The 15,362-nt window shown below is 40.8% G+C and overlaps 1 protein-coding gene across 1 annotated transcript; it reads left to right on the forward strand.

Annotated features, from left to right (window-relative positions):
* The first annotated feature begins 524 nt into the window (after nt 1-524).
* On the forward strand, nt 525-15,341 carry ZC3H15 (zinc finger CCCH-type containing 15). Its single transcript, XM_062631015.1, has 10 exons — nt 525-671; nt 2,216-2,317; nt 5,759-5,870; nt 9,811-9,963; nt 11,060-11,151; nt 12,214-12,396; nt 13,051-13,197; nt 13,471-13,575; nt 13,810-13,936; nt 14,551-15,341. The coding sequence occupies exons 1-10, from the start codon at nt 594-596 to the stop codon at nt 14,742-14,744; spliced, it is 1,293 nt and encodes a 430-aa protein (XP_062486999.1). The 5' UTR covers nt 525-593; the 3' UTR covers nt 14,745-15,341.
* The last annotated feature ends 21 nt before the right edge of the window (nt 15,342-15,362 follow it).

Here is a 15,362-nt window from a genome sequence, read left to right on the forward strand (position 1 = left end):
CACGGCGGAGGTGCAAGCGCTGAGCATGGCGGAGGTTCAGGCACCTCCACCCAGACACCGCCTACCGGGGCACAGGCCACCGTTCCCGCTGGGTAACCACTCACTGACCACTACAAGGCGCCTTTCCCAGAGCTGGGCTGAGATTCAACCGGGGAGGTCCCTCGGGGACCGCCATCCCCCTCACACAACCATTTCTCCTCACAGCGCGGCACGACCCCCACGGAAGGCAAGGGGTAGTCCGCGCCCATGATCGCTGACAAGCGCCCCCCGGCCCCAGAGTTTCCCGGGGCCAGCAGGCTCCACTGACCACGCCCCCACGCCCAGCCCTCTGTCACCGGCGCTCGGCACCGGCCCGGCACCAGCTAGGGTGTCCCGCCCCTCCGTGACGTTAGACAGAGCACCCGGCCATCACCCAGCAGCGCGCTGCCTGCCGGGAGGTTAATTGGTCCCTCCCGCGCCGCCTTCCCAGCGTGCCTCGCGCCCGCCGGCACTACAGGTGAGGTAGGCCGCGCTATCCTGGCGGTGGGTTTTTTGCTCTGCGACCCTTAGAGCCGCCGAGCGAGAGCTAGCGTTGTCCTGCCAGTCGTTCCGCTATGCCCCCCAAGAAGCAGCAGCAACCGGCGGGGGGCAGCAAGAAGGCGGACCAGAAGAAGAAGGAGAAGATAATCGAGGTAAAGCGAACAGCGCCGCGTCGGCCCGCACCGGCCGGGGCGCTCTCCTGCCGCGGCCCTCTCAATGACTGCCGGAGCCTGCCGCTTCTTGCTGTTCCCCTTCGGGCGCGGGCAGCTTTCCCCTCAGTCTTCCGCCGTTCCCTGTAGCGGTGGCGCGGGCGGTGTTGCCGGCGGATGCCGCCCGCCCTGAAAACTCGCCGCTGGTGCCCGAGTCCAGCCCCGAAGCGTCTGTGAGGGACGCAGGTTCCTTTGGTGGCCCCAGTGCCGCCCGCATCTGTCACATCACCGACCGTCGCTGCTCTTCTTGGATTGGGGCTTGGGTTTCCTGCCTGGGCATTTGCTGGCATGAAAGATAGTAGCTGCTCTGCTGTTTGGGCAGAATATCCGTCTACTGCAAGTGTTCTTTTAAATCTAGCACTGTGGATTATTGTTTCTATGTTATTTGAAAATATTAGCGTGGCTGTTCTTGCCCTCTATTGGCTTTAGATTTTCTGATGTTCTTGCTGAATTCAGATACATACAAAAACATGCAGCTGAAAGGAGAAAGATCTGCATTGATTAGTAACAAATATTATGTAATTAAAATACACAGTGATTATGTAGTCTGTTTCATTTGCACAGAAATGAAGTGTGCAAGTAATGTATTTTCTTTCCCAGATAGTTATTTTACAAATTACAGACTTTTCAAATTAGCATAAAGTAACTGAGGACTAACTGCTGTTAATAGGGGATATATCTAAAAACAGAGTGACTCTGGAAAGTTGGAACTGTTTATTCTATCGTTCTTTTATAATATATTTTTGGATTGTTAGAGCTTCCAAGAGTATGTTTGAACAGAGGTCTTATAACTGGGTGAACATCTATTACTTTTTCCTTGAAGGAGAAAAGAGTCGGTATCAAGTCAATAGCCTGGATAGGTATGTAATGTAGGCATTTGAGTTGCAGGCAATAATTAATTTCTGATTCAAATGCTCATGTGTTAGTGGGCTGGTTTTTTTTTTCTTAAGTACAGATAGGTCGCGTAAAAACTTCTCTGACAGTAAAAATGGAGATGCAAAGGAAAAATTGTTTCAGGCAGCAAATGGAAAGTTCTTGCAGTGGAGTTTAGGAGTACAAACATCTGTCTGGACATGACATAGGGGAAGGTCTTATCTTCAAGTTAATTAGAAAATGAAAAGTGTGAAATAATTGAAAGTAAAAAGTGTAATATGTTACATGTGGCAATACTCACCTGCATAACAAATATGTAACATTTATATATTAATACTTGAAGATAGAAGTAATAAGCTATTTCAGGTACATGGGAAAATATAAGGCATCTTTACTGCTGCTCAGTTTTCATACTTCCCTCAGTTGTTACTTGAGTGGCAGCATTTAGTAGGTTCTTTTGAAAAGAATTAAAAAATGGTGTGAGAGGTCTGAATATTGTCCATACTGCTGCTTGGATTGTTTGCAGTGTTAGAGTCTGTTTAACTGAAAACTTGAGAGGAGTGTCAAATTTTTTCCTTTTGTAACAAAGTTTCAGGCTGTGTCTCTTGATTTAGGACAGAACATTTGGCCTAAAGAATAAAAAAGGTGCAAAACAACAGAAATTCATCAAGGCTGTGACACACCAGGTTAAATTTGGTCAGCAAAATCCACGTCAGGTAAGCATTTATTCTGTAATGTTTTCCCACCGCAGAGTCAAATAGTCTTTCACTAGACATCTAGATTGTCGTCTAATCTTGAAGTAGAGAACCGTTAAGATGTAACTTGTCTAATGTGTTGTGACTGGCACAGATTTCACTAATAGTCCTCTTGCAAAACTTGTCTAGATGGGAAGGATGTGCCTGTGTAAAGGTAGTACAGAGCACAGGAGTTTAGTTTGTTTGGTTTTAAAAAAACAACCCACAGCAAGGGCGGGTTTATTGTTTACTTTGTATTTTGATAGTAACTTAATTAAGGTGTATCTCAAATGAAACTCTAGAAACTGGCTGTCAGCGATGTACAGTTGTAAGTTCGTTCCCCCTTTTTTTTTTTCTGTAACTCCCACCTAATCTAAGAAATGGTCAACAGTTAAAAATATGAGTAGCTGTTAGTAATAATAAAACTCGAATTGGGGGAAGATTAGAAAAAGTATAAGCCTGTATGTGCTTGTTCTGCTTATGGAAGTATATTATTAATTAAAGTGGAAACAAGTCTGCATCTATTTGGTGAAATTTTCAAAAAAAAATGAAATTCTCAGCCACCGTCTTTACACTGCTCTTCTGTGTGATGAATTAAAATGTGATGTGGCTGAGATACACTTAGATACTTAATGAGAAAGCATGGGTTTCATGGAAACGATATTAGAGAAGCAAGCCAGGTCTCTTACTCCTACAGTGCTAGGGGGAGCTAGTTGCTAAGTATTTACAGAGCTTCCTGCTTTATGAACAAGCTTGTGGAATATTTGCATTGGCTAAATTAATGATATAATAATTTATGGTAAATTCTGTACGTAACATAAAGGTGAAATAACATGTCAAGTGCAGGTTTAAAGTTGCTATTTGGGTCATTAGATCTAATAATTTCTTGTTGTGGAGAGGAGGACTGCTTTGATGTCCCTTTGGAAACACTGGTGTTGCTCAGATGTTCTTTCTGAAATTTTTGTATGAAATCCCTGAATCTGTAGCATGTATAGGAATACCACTATGTAAACTACCCCAGTAATTTTGCTTTCAAATGTTCATAGCTATTGACTGATGGAAGCTGGAATCTAATTTTTAGACTGGATCATACTTTCTTACCTTATAAAATAGTTCTCTGTTAGGGTTGTCCCTTAGAAAAAAAGAAAATTTAAAGCAATTTTACTTGAGTTCCAAGATACGAATGGAATTGCTGTTAAGGTTTTGTTGGGTTTTGACTGTGGGTTGGTTTTTTTTTTGTTGTGTTTTTTTTTGTTTTTTGCTTGTTTTGTTTGTGTCTTGGGCTGGTTTGGGTTTTTGTGTTTGGGTTTTTTTTTGGGTTTGTTTTTTTCTTGTTTTGTTTCAGGGTTTTTGTGAGTTTATTTTTTTCCTTCTTCTCATTTGTTTAGGGTTTTTAAAAGTCATCCTCATGCCTTTTGAACCCTAGGGTGAAACAAAAGCAATTCTTAAAGTACTCTTTTTTTGTAGTTGACATACATGGGTCTGCATGTTACATAAAATAGGACCTTTCAGTATGGGGCACCTCCCACTAGACCAGGTTGCTCCAAGGCCCATCCAGCCTGGCCTTGAACACTGCCAAGGATGGGGCAGCCACAGTGCCTCGGGGCAGCCTGTGCCAGGGCCTCACCACCCTCACAATAAAGAATTTCTTCTTCCTATCTCATCTCAGTCTCCCTTCTGTCAGTTCAAAGCTGTTCCCCTTTGTCCTGTCCCTACAGGCCCTTGTAAAAAGTCCCTCTCCAGATTTCTTGAGGCACTGGAAGCTGCTCTAAGGTCTTCCTGAAGCCTTTTCTTCTCCAGGATGAACAAGCCCAGCTCTCTCAGCCTTTCTCCATAGCAGGGAGAATCGGGTAGAATCACATCCTTTAATGTGCTGGTCACGCTCCTTTTGATGCAGCCTAGCACACAGTTGGCTTTCTGGGCTGCAGGTGCACAATAACAGCTCATGGTGAGCTTCTTGTCAACCAACCCCATAAGTCCTTCTCAGTGCTGCTCCCATTGCAGTCTCTGCCTAGCCTGTATTTGTGCTTTGGATTGCCCTGATCTTGGTACAGGACTTTGCAGTTGACCTTGTTGAACTTCATGAGGTTGGTCCACCTCTCAAGTGTGTCCAGGTCCCTCTGGATGGCATCTCTTCCTTCCAGCATGTTGATTTTGCCACACAGCTTGGCATCATCAGCAAACTTGCGGAGGGTGCACTCAGTCCCACTGTCCATGTCACTGGCAACAGTGCTGAACAGGATCAGTCGCAGCAGTGACTCCCAAGGGTCACTGTCACCAGTCTCCACTTCGACATTGACCCATTGACAACTCAGTGTGACCATCTAGCCAATTTCATATCCACTGAATGGTCAATCTGTTAAATCTATGACTCCTCCATTTAGAGACAAGGGTATTGTGAGGAACCAGTGTCAAGTGCTTTGCACAAGTCCAGGTAGATGATTTCAGTTGCTCTTTCCTCATCCGCCAATTCAGTGGCCCATTGCAGAAGGCCACCAAATGTCAGGCACGATTTGTCCTTAGTAAAGCCATATTGGCTGTTGCCTATCAGCCCCTTATTGTCCATGTGCCTTAGTATACTTTCCAAGAGGATCTGCAGCTTGATCTTGCCAGGCACCAAGGTAAAACTGACCAGCTTATAGTTCCCTAAAATCTAATTACATTTGTCCCATGTCCTCTTTCATCTGCCTTCATCCCTCTTTGTGGCTCTGGTATAGATACAGGCCTTTTCTGGCTTATCCAGAAAGGATAAGGCAGAATCAGTTTTTTTTTTTTTCTTTGACACAAATTTTTCCTTTCCTAGGTGAGCTTGTTTTTTAGTCCTTGGCTCGTAGTACCTGTAAAATAAATATTCTTGTCTTACAAACCACTGGTTTTCAATGAAGCATTGATATGTTGAATTTATACCCATTCAGACAAATAGTGTTCTTAAAGCAGTTTCCAACTTCTGCAGAAGTTTCCTGGAATTATACTGGTATACATGAAGAAAAAGAGCAAAGAGCAGCATGTAAAGGCACTACAGGTTTTTTGCACAGATCTGGAGGTTACCGCTTTGAATAGTTGCATTGTTAATGTATCACGACAGAGTAACTCATTTTCCTCTCCTACTCTCAGTATCTTTCCCTTGATTTCCTAGTCTGTAAAGGTGCAATAAAGGTAACTTGAGTGATATAACGGGACCTGCCAGTATTTCACATGTCGGACAAATTACGTTTGCAGTATCTTCTGTTTGAAAGGTCAGTACCACTAGATGGCACTAGCCATTTGTGCAAGGGTATGAGTTCTGAGAAACTTAGAAATCACAGGTTTTTCCCTCCTTCGTTATAAACCAGAATGATTTGCTTTTTTAACGTACAGTTCAGGTGAAGTGAGTAATGGCATTCTAATTTCATATTAATAACTTCAAATTTGGGTTCATTATAGGCTGCTCAGTCAGAAAGTGAGAAGAAACTAAAAAAAGAAGACAAGAAAAAAGAATTACAAGAATTAAATGAACTCTTTAAGCCTGTGGTTGCTGCACAGAAAATTAGCAAAGGTATGGGTAACTAAGTTCTCTTCAACTATGTTCTCTTACTCGTGTATCTACTTCAGGTAAAAGAATCCTTTAAAAATGTCAGTTCATTTTTTTAATGAAGTAGATATGGCTATTTCTTTCTCTCTCGTGTACCCAGTACTTGTTGGGTTTTTGTTTGGTTTGTTTCTTTATTGTGTGTGGTTTTTTTGTTGTTGTAGGTTTTTTTTGTGTTTTTTGGTTTTGAGATCATTAAATATCAAAAGGTACGTTGATATTGACAGGACAGCTGTAGTTACTTTGATTTCAGGTTTATTAATTGGATGCTTCTGGATGAGTGGCATGGGGTTTTGTGTGTAATGGTATTTGTTTAAAGCAGCCTGTCTGCAGGGAAGTGTGAACATCTAGATATTACAAGGAGTTTAATATAATTGTCTTCATATAAAAATCATGTTCAAATCAGAACAGTAAGTTTTCCAATTACTTCTGTCCTGCCTCATTAACAGTAGGACTTGATTTCAGAAGTGTGGTCTTGAACTTGGTTATTGAACAAACTTGTTTGGTGATGAAAAGTGTTTGATAACTCTGAGAAACTCTGCAGTTGACTGCCACGTGGGAGGAAAAAAGTCATACTTTTTAGGAATTAATGAAATGTTATCAACTCTCTGATTTATTAATCTCCTGGAACTAATTATGCGCAATACTTTTTACTAGACAGGTGTGACTTCCGTGTATGTCTTTAAGGCAAACCTGGTATTTGCTCATTGTGGCACATAGCAGCAGCAAAGGCCAGTTTTCATTATATGAGCTGCAGTGGTCAGTCTTCTCCAAATAAAGTAGCTCTTGGTTTACAGTTATTTCAGAGGACTAGTACTGTTTTAATTAAAGCTTTGACTTTCTATTGAGATTGCCAACAAGCTTTCTTATGGATCCACTGTCCTGGCTTTAGCAGTAGCAGTCATTTTTCTCCTTCTTAGTAGCTGTGCAGCACTGTGGCTTTGACTTTCGGCCTGGGAACAGAGCAGATAACACCAATGTCTTTAGTTACTCCTCAAATGTTTAGTCTGACCAAGGACTTTCTGAGCTTCATGCTCTGCCAGGGAGCAGGGGAAGTGGGGAGGAAGCAGAGACAGGACACCTGACCCAAACTAGCCAAAGAGGTATTCCATACCACAGCACGTCATGGGCAGGATGTAACTGGGAGTTACCTGGAAGGGCTAGTGCTTTGCGGGGTTGGACTAGGTATCAGTCAGTGCTCGGTCATGCTGGGTGGGGTGAGTTATCGTTCAACGGGTGGTGAGGAGCTGTATTTTCTTCCCTTGTTATTTCTCTTATTATTATTATCCGTGGTAGCGGTAGTGATTTGTCTTATCTCAACCCGTGGGAGTTGCATTCATTTGATTCTCCTCCCCATCCCTCTGGGAGCAGGGGGAGGGCAAAAAGGGGGGAGGGGGGTGAGAGAGCAACTGCGTGATTTATGGCTGACTGGGTTTAAACCATGACAGTTCTTTTTCACGCCCAACGTGGGGCATGAAGGGTTGAGGTAACGACGGATCTGACTGGATTAATAGTCACTCATCGCAATGCTGATTTATTGGTTTTCAAAGTTGTTTCTCTTGATCTCACAGTTTCAGAATGTTGTACCTTACTTGGAGTCGGTATTTGCTGTGTTAATCAAGTGTGGGGCTTGGGCTAAGGTTCTTGACTTATTGAACTTTATGGTAATGACTTGTAATATGGGGGGGGCTCTGGCAGCAGGGTGGGACAGATGTGGCCATGGACTTGTACCTGGCTGCCCTGCTGCTCTTCACCGTCCTGGCCCTTGACCTCGGCTCTTTCTTCGTGCGGCTGCAGGGAGCCGAGGGGGGGTGGCCCCAGGAGCTGTCGGCAGCCAAAGTGGCCTGGGAGAGTGGCCCCGGGGACCAAGTGGCAGTGGGAGCGGGGCTGGAGGCTGGCAGGGAGCGGCTGCCGGTGGAGAAGGTTGGGGCTGTTGAGGAGTGGAAGGAGGCAGCTGCTGAGCAGCGAGAGGAGGTGGTGGAGGAGCTGAGCCCGATGGCTGAGCCCAGCCCCACAATGGCTGAGAGCATCCCCTGGAAGCCCCCTGTCAAGCCCCAGGAGGATGCAGGAGACCATGCAGCATTTCCCAGCAAGGCAGAGGAGGAAGATCAGGACTAGGAAAAAGAGAAGCTGGTGGTGGGAGAGCTGGCAAGCACAGCAGCTACACCAGCCCCAGTGACAAGTACAGCAACATCATTTGAGAGTTCTGAAGGTTTTGAATGGCCTTTGGGTACCCTTGGGACCTGCCTGCTGATTGTGATGGGGATCAGCATATTGGCGCGCACACACAGCGTGTGTTCTACCCATGACCATTTTGTCTGATCTTGAAATTTAAGCAGAGTGGGGTTTGGGTCTTGAATGGAATTAGATGACGATATGGGAGGACCAAGAGATTTTCCCCAAGGCTGGACAGTCATGAGTGGCAGGGGGTGTGGGACAGTATGGGCGAGTATCTAGTCCACTGGGCCCCTCCAGTGCTTTGGAAGCATCAGAGATGGAAGGCAGCGGTATGGAGTCCCCAGTGACAAGCAGCAGAAACTGCTGAAGGGGAGGGTGAATAATTTTGGGCCTGGTGGGGCCATGGCACTTCAGGCCATCAGGGCAGAGATGCAACCTAGAGATGGACTCATGATTGAGGGGTGGACTTAGCAATGGACCCTGTTGTCCAGGTGATTCACGAGTGTGAACACTGCACACAGCCTCTCCTGCTCTGAAAGACTGTTACAAGAGATGGAGCCTGACATCAAGGACCGGATGGACTCAACAGGTTTATAGGGATTGATCCATGCCCTAAGATAAGAGCGCACTGAGATAAGAGTGATGGTATATTGAAAATGTGGGATCTGAGCATGACGTGAATGGTATGGAATAAGGGGTGGATACTGTCCTGGGTTTAGCAGTAGCAGTCATTTTTCTCCTTCTTAGTAGCTGTGCAGCGCTGTGGTTTTGACTTTCGGCCTGGGAACAGAGCAGGTAACACCAGCGTTTTTAGTTACTGCTCAAGTGTTTAGTCTGACCAAGGACTTTCTGAGCCTCATGTTCTGCCAGGGAGCAGGGGAAGCCAGTTGGAAGGAGAGACAGGACACCTGACCCAAACTGACCAAAGAAGTATTCCATACCACAGCATGTCATGCCCAGGATGTAACTGGGAGCTACCTGGAAGGGCTAGTGCTTTGCGGGGTTGGACTACATATTGGTCGGTGCTTGGTCGTGCTGGGTGGGGCAAGTTATTGGTCAGCGGGTGGTGAGGTGTTGTATTTTCTTCCCTTGTTACTCTTATCATGATTATTATTGGTGGTAGCAGTAATGATTTCTGTCTCATAAATACATTTCTATCTGCTCTCATTTCTTCTCTTGCCTCCTAAGGGTCAAATAATTCCTTTAGTGGGATGATAGTTACTTAAACTGTGATTAGGTTGATTGAATAGTTCATACTGTATGGGCAACCATTTTTTTCTGTTTTTAAAGAAAGTAAATGAGTGCAGCTTAGATTATTAGAATTTGTTCTACTGTGGTGTTGATCTGCTAAGGAAAGCCTGAAATTGGGAGATGCTTTACTTTGTATTAGAAGAGAATTACTTTACTGTGTAGGAAGGAAGTTGCCCAGAGTGGGGTCTTGTATGTGTTACATTATATGAATAAATACTTTGCTCAGGCAAACTGCTGTTCATATTTCTTTAAATTGTGCAGTGCCAGCTTTGATACTTAATGCAAGTATAATGCTATACAAACTAAATAAGACATTTTCAGGGCATGAAGTATTTACTTGTGATGAGTTTCATATTAAAACAACTTCAGTTTTTAAAAACAGATCCTAAAGAGTGTCTTCTCAGAACTTTTAATATACAGCTTTTGCTTAAAAATAATATTAAAATATATTTAAAAAAAAACAACATTCTTCCCTCAGGTGCTGACCCCAAATCTGTAGTTTGTGCTTTCTTCAAGCAAGGACAGTGCACTAAAGGAGACAAGTGCAAGTTTTCTCATGATTTGTCTCTGGAACGGAAGGGTGAAAAGCGAAGTGTCTACATTGATGCAAGAGATGAGGATCTTGAAAAAGGTATACAACTTATACAGGATTACTAGTAAACTATTCTGATTCTGAAACTGGACTTTTAAGAGTCTTGTATTGTGGTTGTGATCCTAAAGAGCCTGCTCAGTCACCAAAGCAACCCACACCACTATGTTCAAAATTATGAACAACAGTGAAGCTCATTTAAAGGATACTTGTGAACATGCTTCTTAACTTATACAGAAAAAATTTTGACCTAGTGACACTGGATAGTATTTTTTCAATTCTGCTGTATAGCACTTTACATCATAGAGGTAGCAAGTTGCATAGTGTTTGGTCTTTCTGGTAGTTGCTAGTTTCTTCCAAGTTCTATAGAATGAAAGTGCAAAAGGAGGAAATGTAAAGAGTAACCAGAGTTGCTTTCCAGAATTATTTCTAGTGTTTGCCCAAATGTGCACATTTGCAGAATTCGGGATACTCTTTGGAGTTATTTTGTCTGACTTGTCTTCTTTCCCAAAATCATTTGTTTGCTATGTGCTCTGGATTTTACTTAGCAGGGGTTAGAGATTTTATAGTCAAGATAATTTCTTTTGGTTTTCCTCAATTCGTGATGTTTCAGTCTTCATTTGAATTTTAGCCTGTGTCATCCTAAACAAATGTGATGGGCTTCCACAGATTCACTACTACTGTTGCCATCAGTGATCTTGCTTCTTCTGATGGAACCTACTTTTAACTTCTAACACATAAAATTTAATATTACCTTGTTCAATCTTCAAATTCTATTACCTGTTTTTTTGGTCAATAGCCTTCAACCTTTTCTTCTACTCAGTCATAACCTTTTTCTTCTCCCTTGTCTATGCTTGCTAATGTACAGGTGGGATGATGCCATTTTTTAGTCTTTCAGTGAAACACAGTTTATGCCTGTCAAAATATGAATTTCTGTGGCTTTTGAGGAAACAGTATTGTGAGCAGCACAGGGGAGTTTGAAAACTTCATTATAAAAGCCTGAATTTATTTTCCATTCTGTAAATTAACTAAAATGTAAAAATTGCATATTAAAACTGTTACTAGGGCGTAAAACAACAGCAGTGTTTAGTATTTGAAATTTTTGTTTCTGTTGGTATTTTCCGTTGTCTTTTTCTAGATACAATGGATAACTGGGATGAGAAGAAGCTGGAAGAAGTGGTGAACAAGAAGCATGGTGAGGCAGAAAAGAAAAAACCCAAAACTCAAATAGTATGTCTCTTTTTTTTTTTTTCTCTACCTGAGCTGCAGTAGAGAGAAGTAACTGCAGACTAGTATTAGATGCATTTATCATTATCTTTAAGATCGAGTGGGTTATCATAGCAATATTCTGAGTCTACAGTACTTATAATAATGTATTTATTTAAAAAAAAACCAAAGCTTTTTCAGTCATCATAAGGTGTTTTCTCATGTTAAATACAAATGGTATGCAGATGAAGTGCTTTCAAAATGGAAATGCTGAAGGAATTTGTCATATATCTAATGCATTACACTTGCTTAGAAGATTCAAGTATTGTGATTAGTTAGGTCTGTTATCGCATTCCAGCAACTGCTATATATATATATTGGCTTATTTATGGACTGAGTGACATTTAAGCATGTAAGTTTAAATTTAAAGTTCTTTCCTGTAAGCTGAAATTTACTAATTGAGGCACTTGTAGTTCCTGACCCCTGACTTCAAGAGTATTCTTCAGTTTGTGTTCTAAATGGTATAATATCTTAACCCTTTTTCATTCTTAAGAATTATTGCACCTTGTTTTCAATACCAAACAGATAATATCTTCAATACTGCTTAAATTTGCAAAAGTTAAAGTTCAGTATGGCTAAGTGTGACCTATGAATTGCTTGTTAGAAGTTCCAGAATGACATCTTAAACTCAGGATCATGAGCTGGGAGATTTAACATCTGATGCAGATTATATTTATTAAAACTACAGTGGTGTTGATGAGCAGGAAGAGAGAGACTGTCAGCATGCTTCTACATTTGCTGCTGACTTTAAAACAGTACGCACTTGCCAGTCTTCTGAGTCATCCAGGCTTTCTAAATTGGGATTATAATAACGGGGGAAAGCTCTTCAGCTACATGAGTTTTACATAAGTAGTTGCACTTCTTTTGTCTCCTTTTTTTAGTAGCAATGCATTTCACATGTTTCTTCTATTTTGAGCACAGCTGGCTTTGAGTTAATGTACTTCTGACATGTAGTAGCTATACATTTAGTGTAAGTTGCTAGGGATGAAAAAAGAATGTGCTGCTGACAACTCTTGTTTTAAACAGGTCTGCAAATATTTCCTTGATGCTATTGAAAACAACAAATATGGATGGTTTTGGGTATGTCCAGGTGGAGGAGACAACTGCATGTATCGCCATGCTCTTCCTCCAGGTTTTGTATTAAAAAAAGATAAAAAGAAGGAGGAAAAGCAAGATGAAATTTCTTTAGAAGATCTAATAGAAAAAGAGGTAAAGTTGTCATTCAGGTACCTTTTGGTAGTATTTATTTTCATTACTTTGAAGATACAGTTGTAAATAACTTCCTAATTAATAATCTCAAAGTATAAAATGTTTCTATAGCTGTGTGAGCTAGGGTGAAGGATGTGTAGTATCTGACTCATGTTTTTGTTTAGAAACTACTACCCAATAAATAGATTAAACTGTGGCTGCATACTTAGTGCAGGTGTTGATAATCCTTTATCTGTTACAACTGCTTCTATGGGCCTTTGTCATCCCCAGCTCATTGCCTCCATAGTTTTTGTATAACTCTGTAATGAAGAAGCAACACCAAGAGAACGGGGCCCTGAAGTTTTTATGTGCTGCTCTGCTAATTTCTGTCAATATTGCCTGGCAGTGTTGCTCTGAGAAGAACCTGAGCAATTATCATTGGCTTCTTTCCTCCTGCACTTTTCATGTTAATTTTCATGTCTGTTTGTCTCACTAAAAGGAAATCTGTGTGTTGAGTCAAACTGAATGGATGGTGTGTGTTTAACAGTGGTGAGAGTGAAGATGGAATTAAAAAGACATGTTTTTAATTAGTTTCCAGAAAAGAGTAATTAAATCTCTAATAGGTATAGCCTTTGAAAATAATTTCTAGCATTAATTAGTCTCTTTACTTGACAGCGTGCTGCCTTAGGACCAAATGTTACCAAAATTACTCTAGAGTGTTTTATTGCATGGAAGAGAAGAAAAAGACAAGAAAAAATTGATAAGGCTGAGCAAGATATGGAGAGGAGGAAAGCAGATTTTAAAGCTGGCAAAGCATTAGTGGTATGTTCTCCAGTCCAATTCTTAGCATAAGAAGAAAAGTGTAAGTTCTTGTAATAAGATAGCTGGCCTGGAATTGCTTTTTCCTTTTCTTGCCCCCATACCGTCTACACCCCTCTTTTTTTTTATTGGCTTTTTTTTCTGGGGGGCTGTGGTTTGTTTTTGTTTTTTTTTTTTTTTTGTGTATTGCAGTAGAAATTCTAAATTCTGTGAAGTCCTAAATGAAGAGGGGGTTTTTTGGTTGTTTTTTCTTTTTTTTTCTTTCCCTATAAATAGATCTGTGGACGTGAAGTATTTGAATTCCGCCCAGAGCTGGTTGATGCAGATGATGAAGAAGCAGATGACACCCATTATATTCAAGGAACAGGAGAAGATGATGAGGTAAAGAACTGTTTTAACTTGAGTAATGTTTCAAGTTGCATTCAAGTTTGAAAACTTTTTGAGAGCTCTTACAGTGCAATTAGTGAGCTTGGTTCATAATTTAACACCACTGCAGAGTAGATTTTGTTGAATTTGTATCAAAAGGAAGATTAAAGTTTTTTTGTATAAATCCTTTAGGAATGAGAATTTCTGTAGAGAAGTAATTCACACAGAGCATTTTTGTTTATTTTTCAGATGGAAGACCCCGTGTGTATAAATGATGTAGATTTGAACCTGTACGTCCCAAAGGCTGTAGAGGATACTGGTATTACTGTGGCTAGTCCCGAGCGATTCAGCACATACAGTTCAATAGAAAAAGATGGTAAGTTCATTTATTTAGGCATCACTAATACAAGATTATTAATATAAGAGTTTCCCAAAAGACAGAAATCAATTCTTGATCTGCTTGATTCTTGATCTTGTCTTTTATAAAGGACAGGGAAGTGAAACTGTTATCAGTGCTACATGCAGTTATTAAAGAAAAAGCTTGTAGAAAATGCTAAGTACTTTACATATGCTATATGAACAAAAATCCAAGGTTTTCTTCGTATTTTCTTGCTAGCTTACATTAGCTTGTAATTTCTTAGATCAAAGTCTTGATCTTTGTGTGCTTGCAGAATGTATATGCTGATCTTAAAGATACTGAGTCTTTTAAGTGCAGACATTCAGTAGGAGCAGCTTATTAAACTTGACCTAGTTACAAAAGTAGGAGTTTGGCAATCCAAGGTTTGGGGTTTTTAACCTGTTCTAATAATTGGTGATCTAAACCTGCATATTAATCAGGTACATGCAATTTAAGTGATATAAGTCTACTTAGATACAAATAAAGTGACTTCTTTACGGTTTCAAAACTTTAAAGCCTGTTTAGTAGAATTGTTAATTAGTGATTAAGAAACTTGTGACACTGAAATGTGTAAGAATTATTTTTACTTGCAGATAATAAGTTAAGTGAAGCTTCTGGTGGTGATATAAACAGCAGTGAGCAAAATGACTTGGAGGAAGATAATGATGGAGATGAGGAGTTGGAAAATGGAGTAATTGATGCAGTTCCAGTTGATGAAAATCTTTTCACTGGAGAGGACTTGGATGAACTAGAAGAAGAACTAAACACTCTTGACTTAGAAGGATGAATAAAAAGCTCAAGTGATGAATTAAATCTATGTGACAAAATGAAAACTGACTATATAATTTTTTACTCCTTTTTGAATAGAGTTCTTAAACAGGATGTTTATGGTTACCCAGCTGATTCTGATGGGCACATCATATACCATGAATATTTTCCTTCAGTGTCATCTATTCCAGTCTTGACTATGCTCACAGTAAAATATTCAGAGTAGTTGTGAATTACCTGACAGTTGAAGTTGCAGAAAACAAGATTATAACTTTCAACTAAAAGTAGGAAGTGTAACTTCTTTGCCAGTATGAAAGCGTAAGTGGGCAATTTGATACCAGGTACAGTATAAAACATTCTTCACCGGAACTGCATTTTTATTAGTGATTGTGATGATTCAGAAACTGCCCGAAGTGTTCTTTAGGCAGCATACTCTAATGAAGCTGATGCATATTATGCTTCAAGTGGTGATTAGCTTTATTTGATCAGCTGGATATTGAAGATTGTGAAGTCGTACATTATACAATACAATATGGTGCCCTTTCTTTAAAATGTTTTAAAATTTCCCACTGCCTTTTGCCAACAAAACTGTAAATAAAAACTGTCAACTTTAAAATACGTGTATGGATTTTTCTCT

The sequence above is a fragment of the Pezoporus occidentalis genome, unplaced genomic scaffold (genome assembly GCF_034315485.1).
Source record: "Pezoporus occidentalis ecotype Australia unplaced genomic scaffold, CSIRO_AGI_Poc_V1 ctg363, whole genome shotgun sequence".
Taxonomy (NCBI): Eukaryota; Metazoa; Chordata; class Aves; order Psittaciformes; family Psittacidae; genus Pezoporus; species Pezoporus occidentalis.

What these genes read in the sequence shown, in the direction of transcription:
- ZC3H15 (XM_062631015.1), top strand. Translation starts at nt 594, where the DNA reads ATGCCCCCCAAGAAGCAGCAGCAACCGGCGGGGGGCAGCAAGAAGGCG. An exon ending in AGAAGGAGAAGATAATCGAG is followed by an intron (nt 672 to 2,215) that starts GTAAAGCGAACA and finishes CTCTTGATTTAG; the next exon opens with GACAGAACATTTGGCCTAAA. An exon ending in TGCACAGAAAATTAGCAAAG is followed by an intron (nt 5,871 to 9,810) that starts GTATGGGTAACT and finishes TTCTTCCCTCAG; the next exon opens with GTGCTGACCCCAAATCTGTA.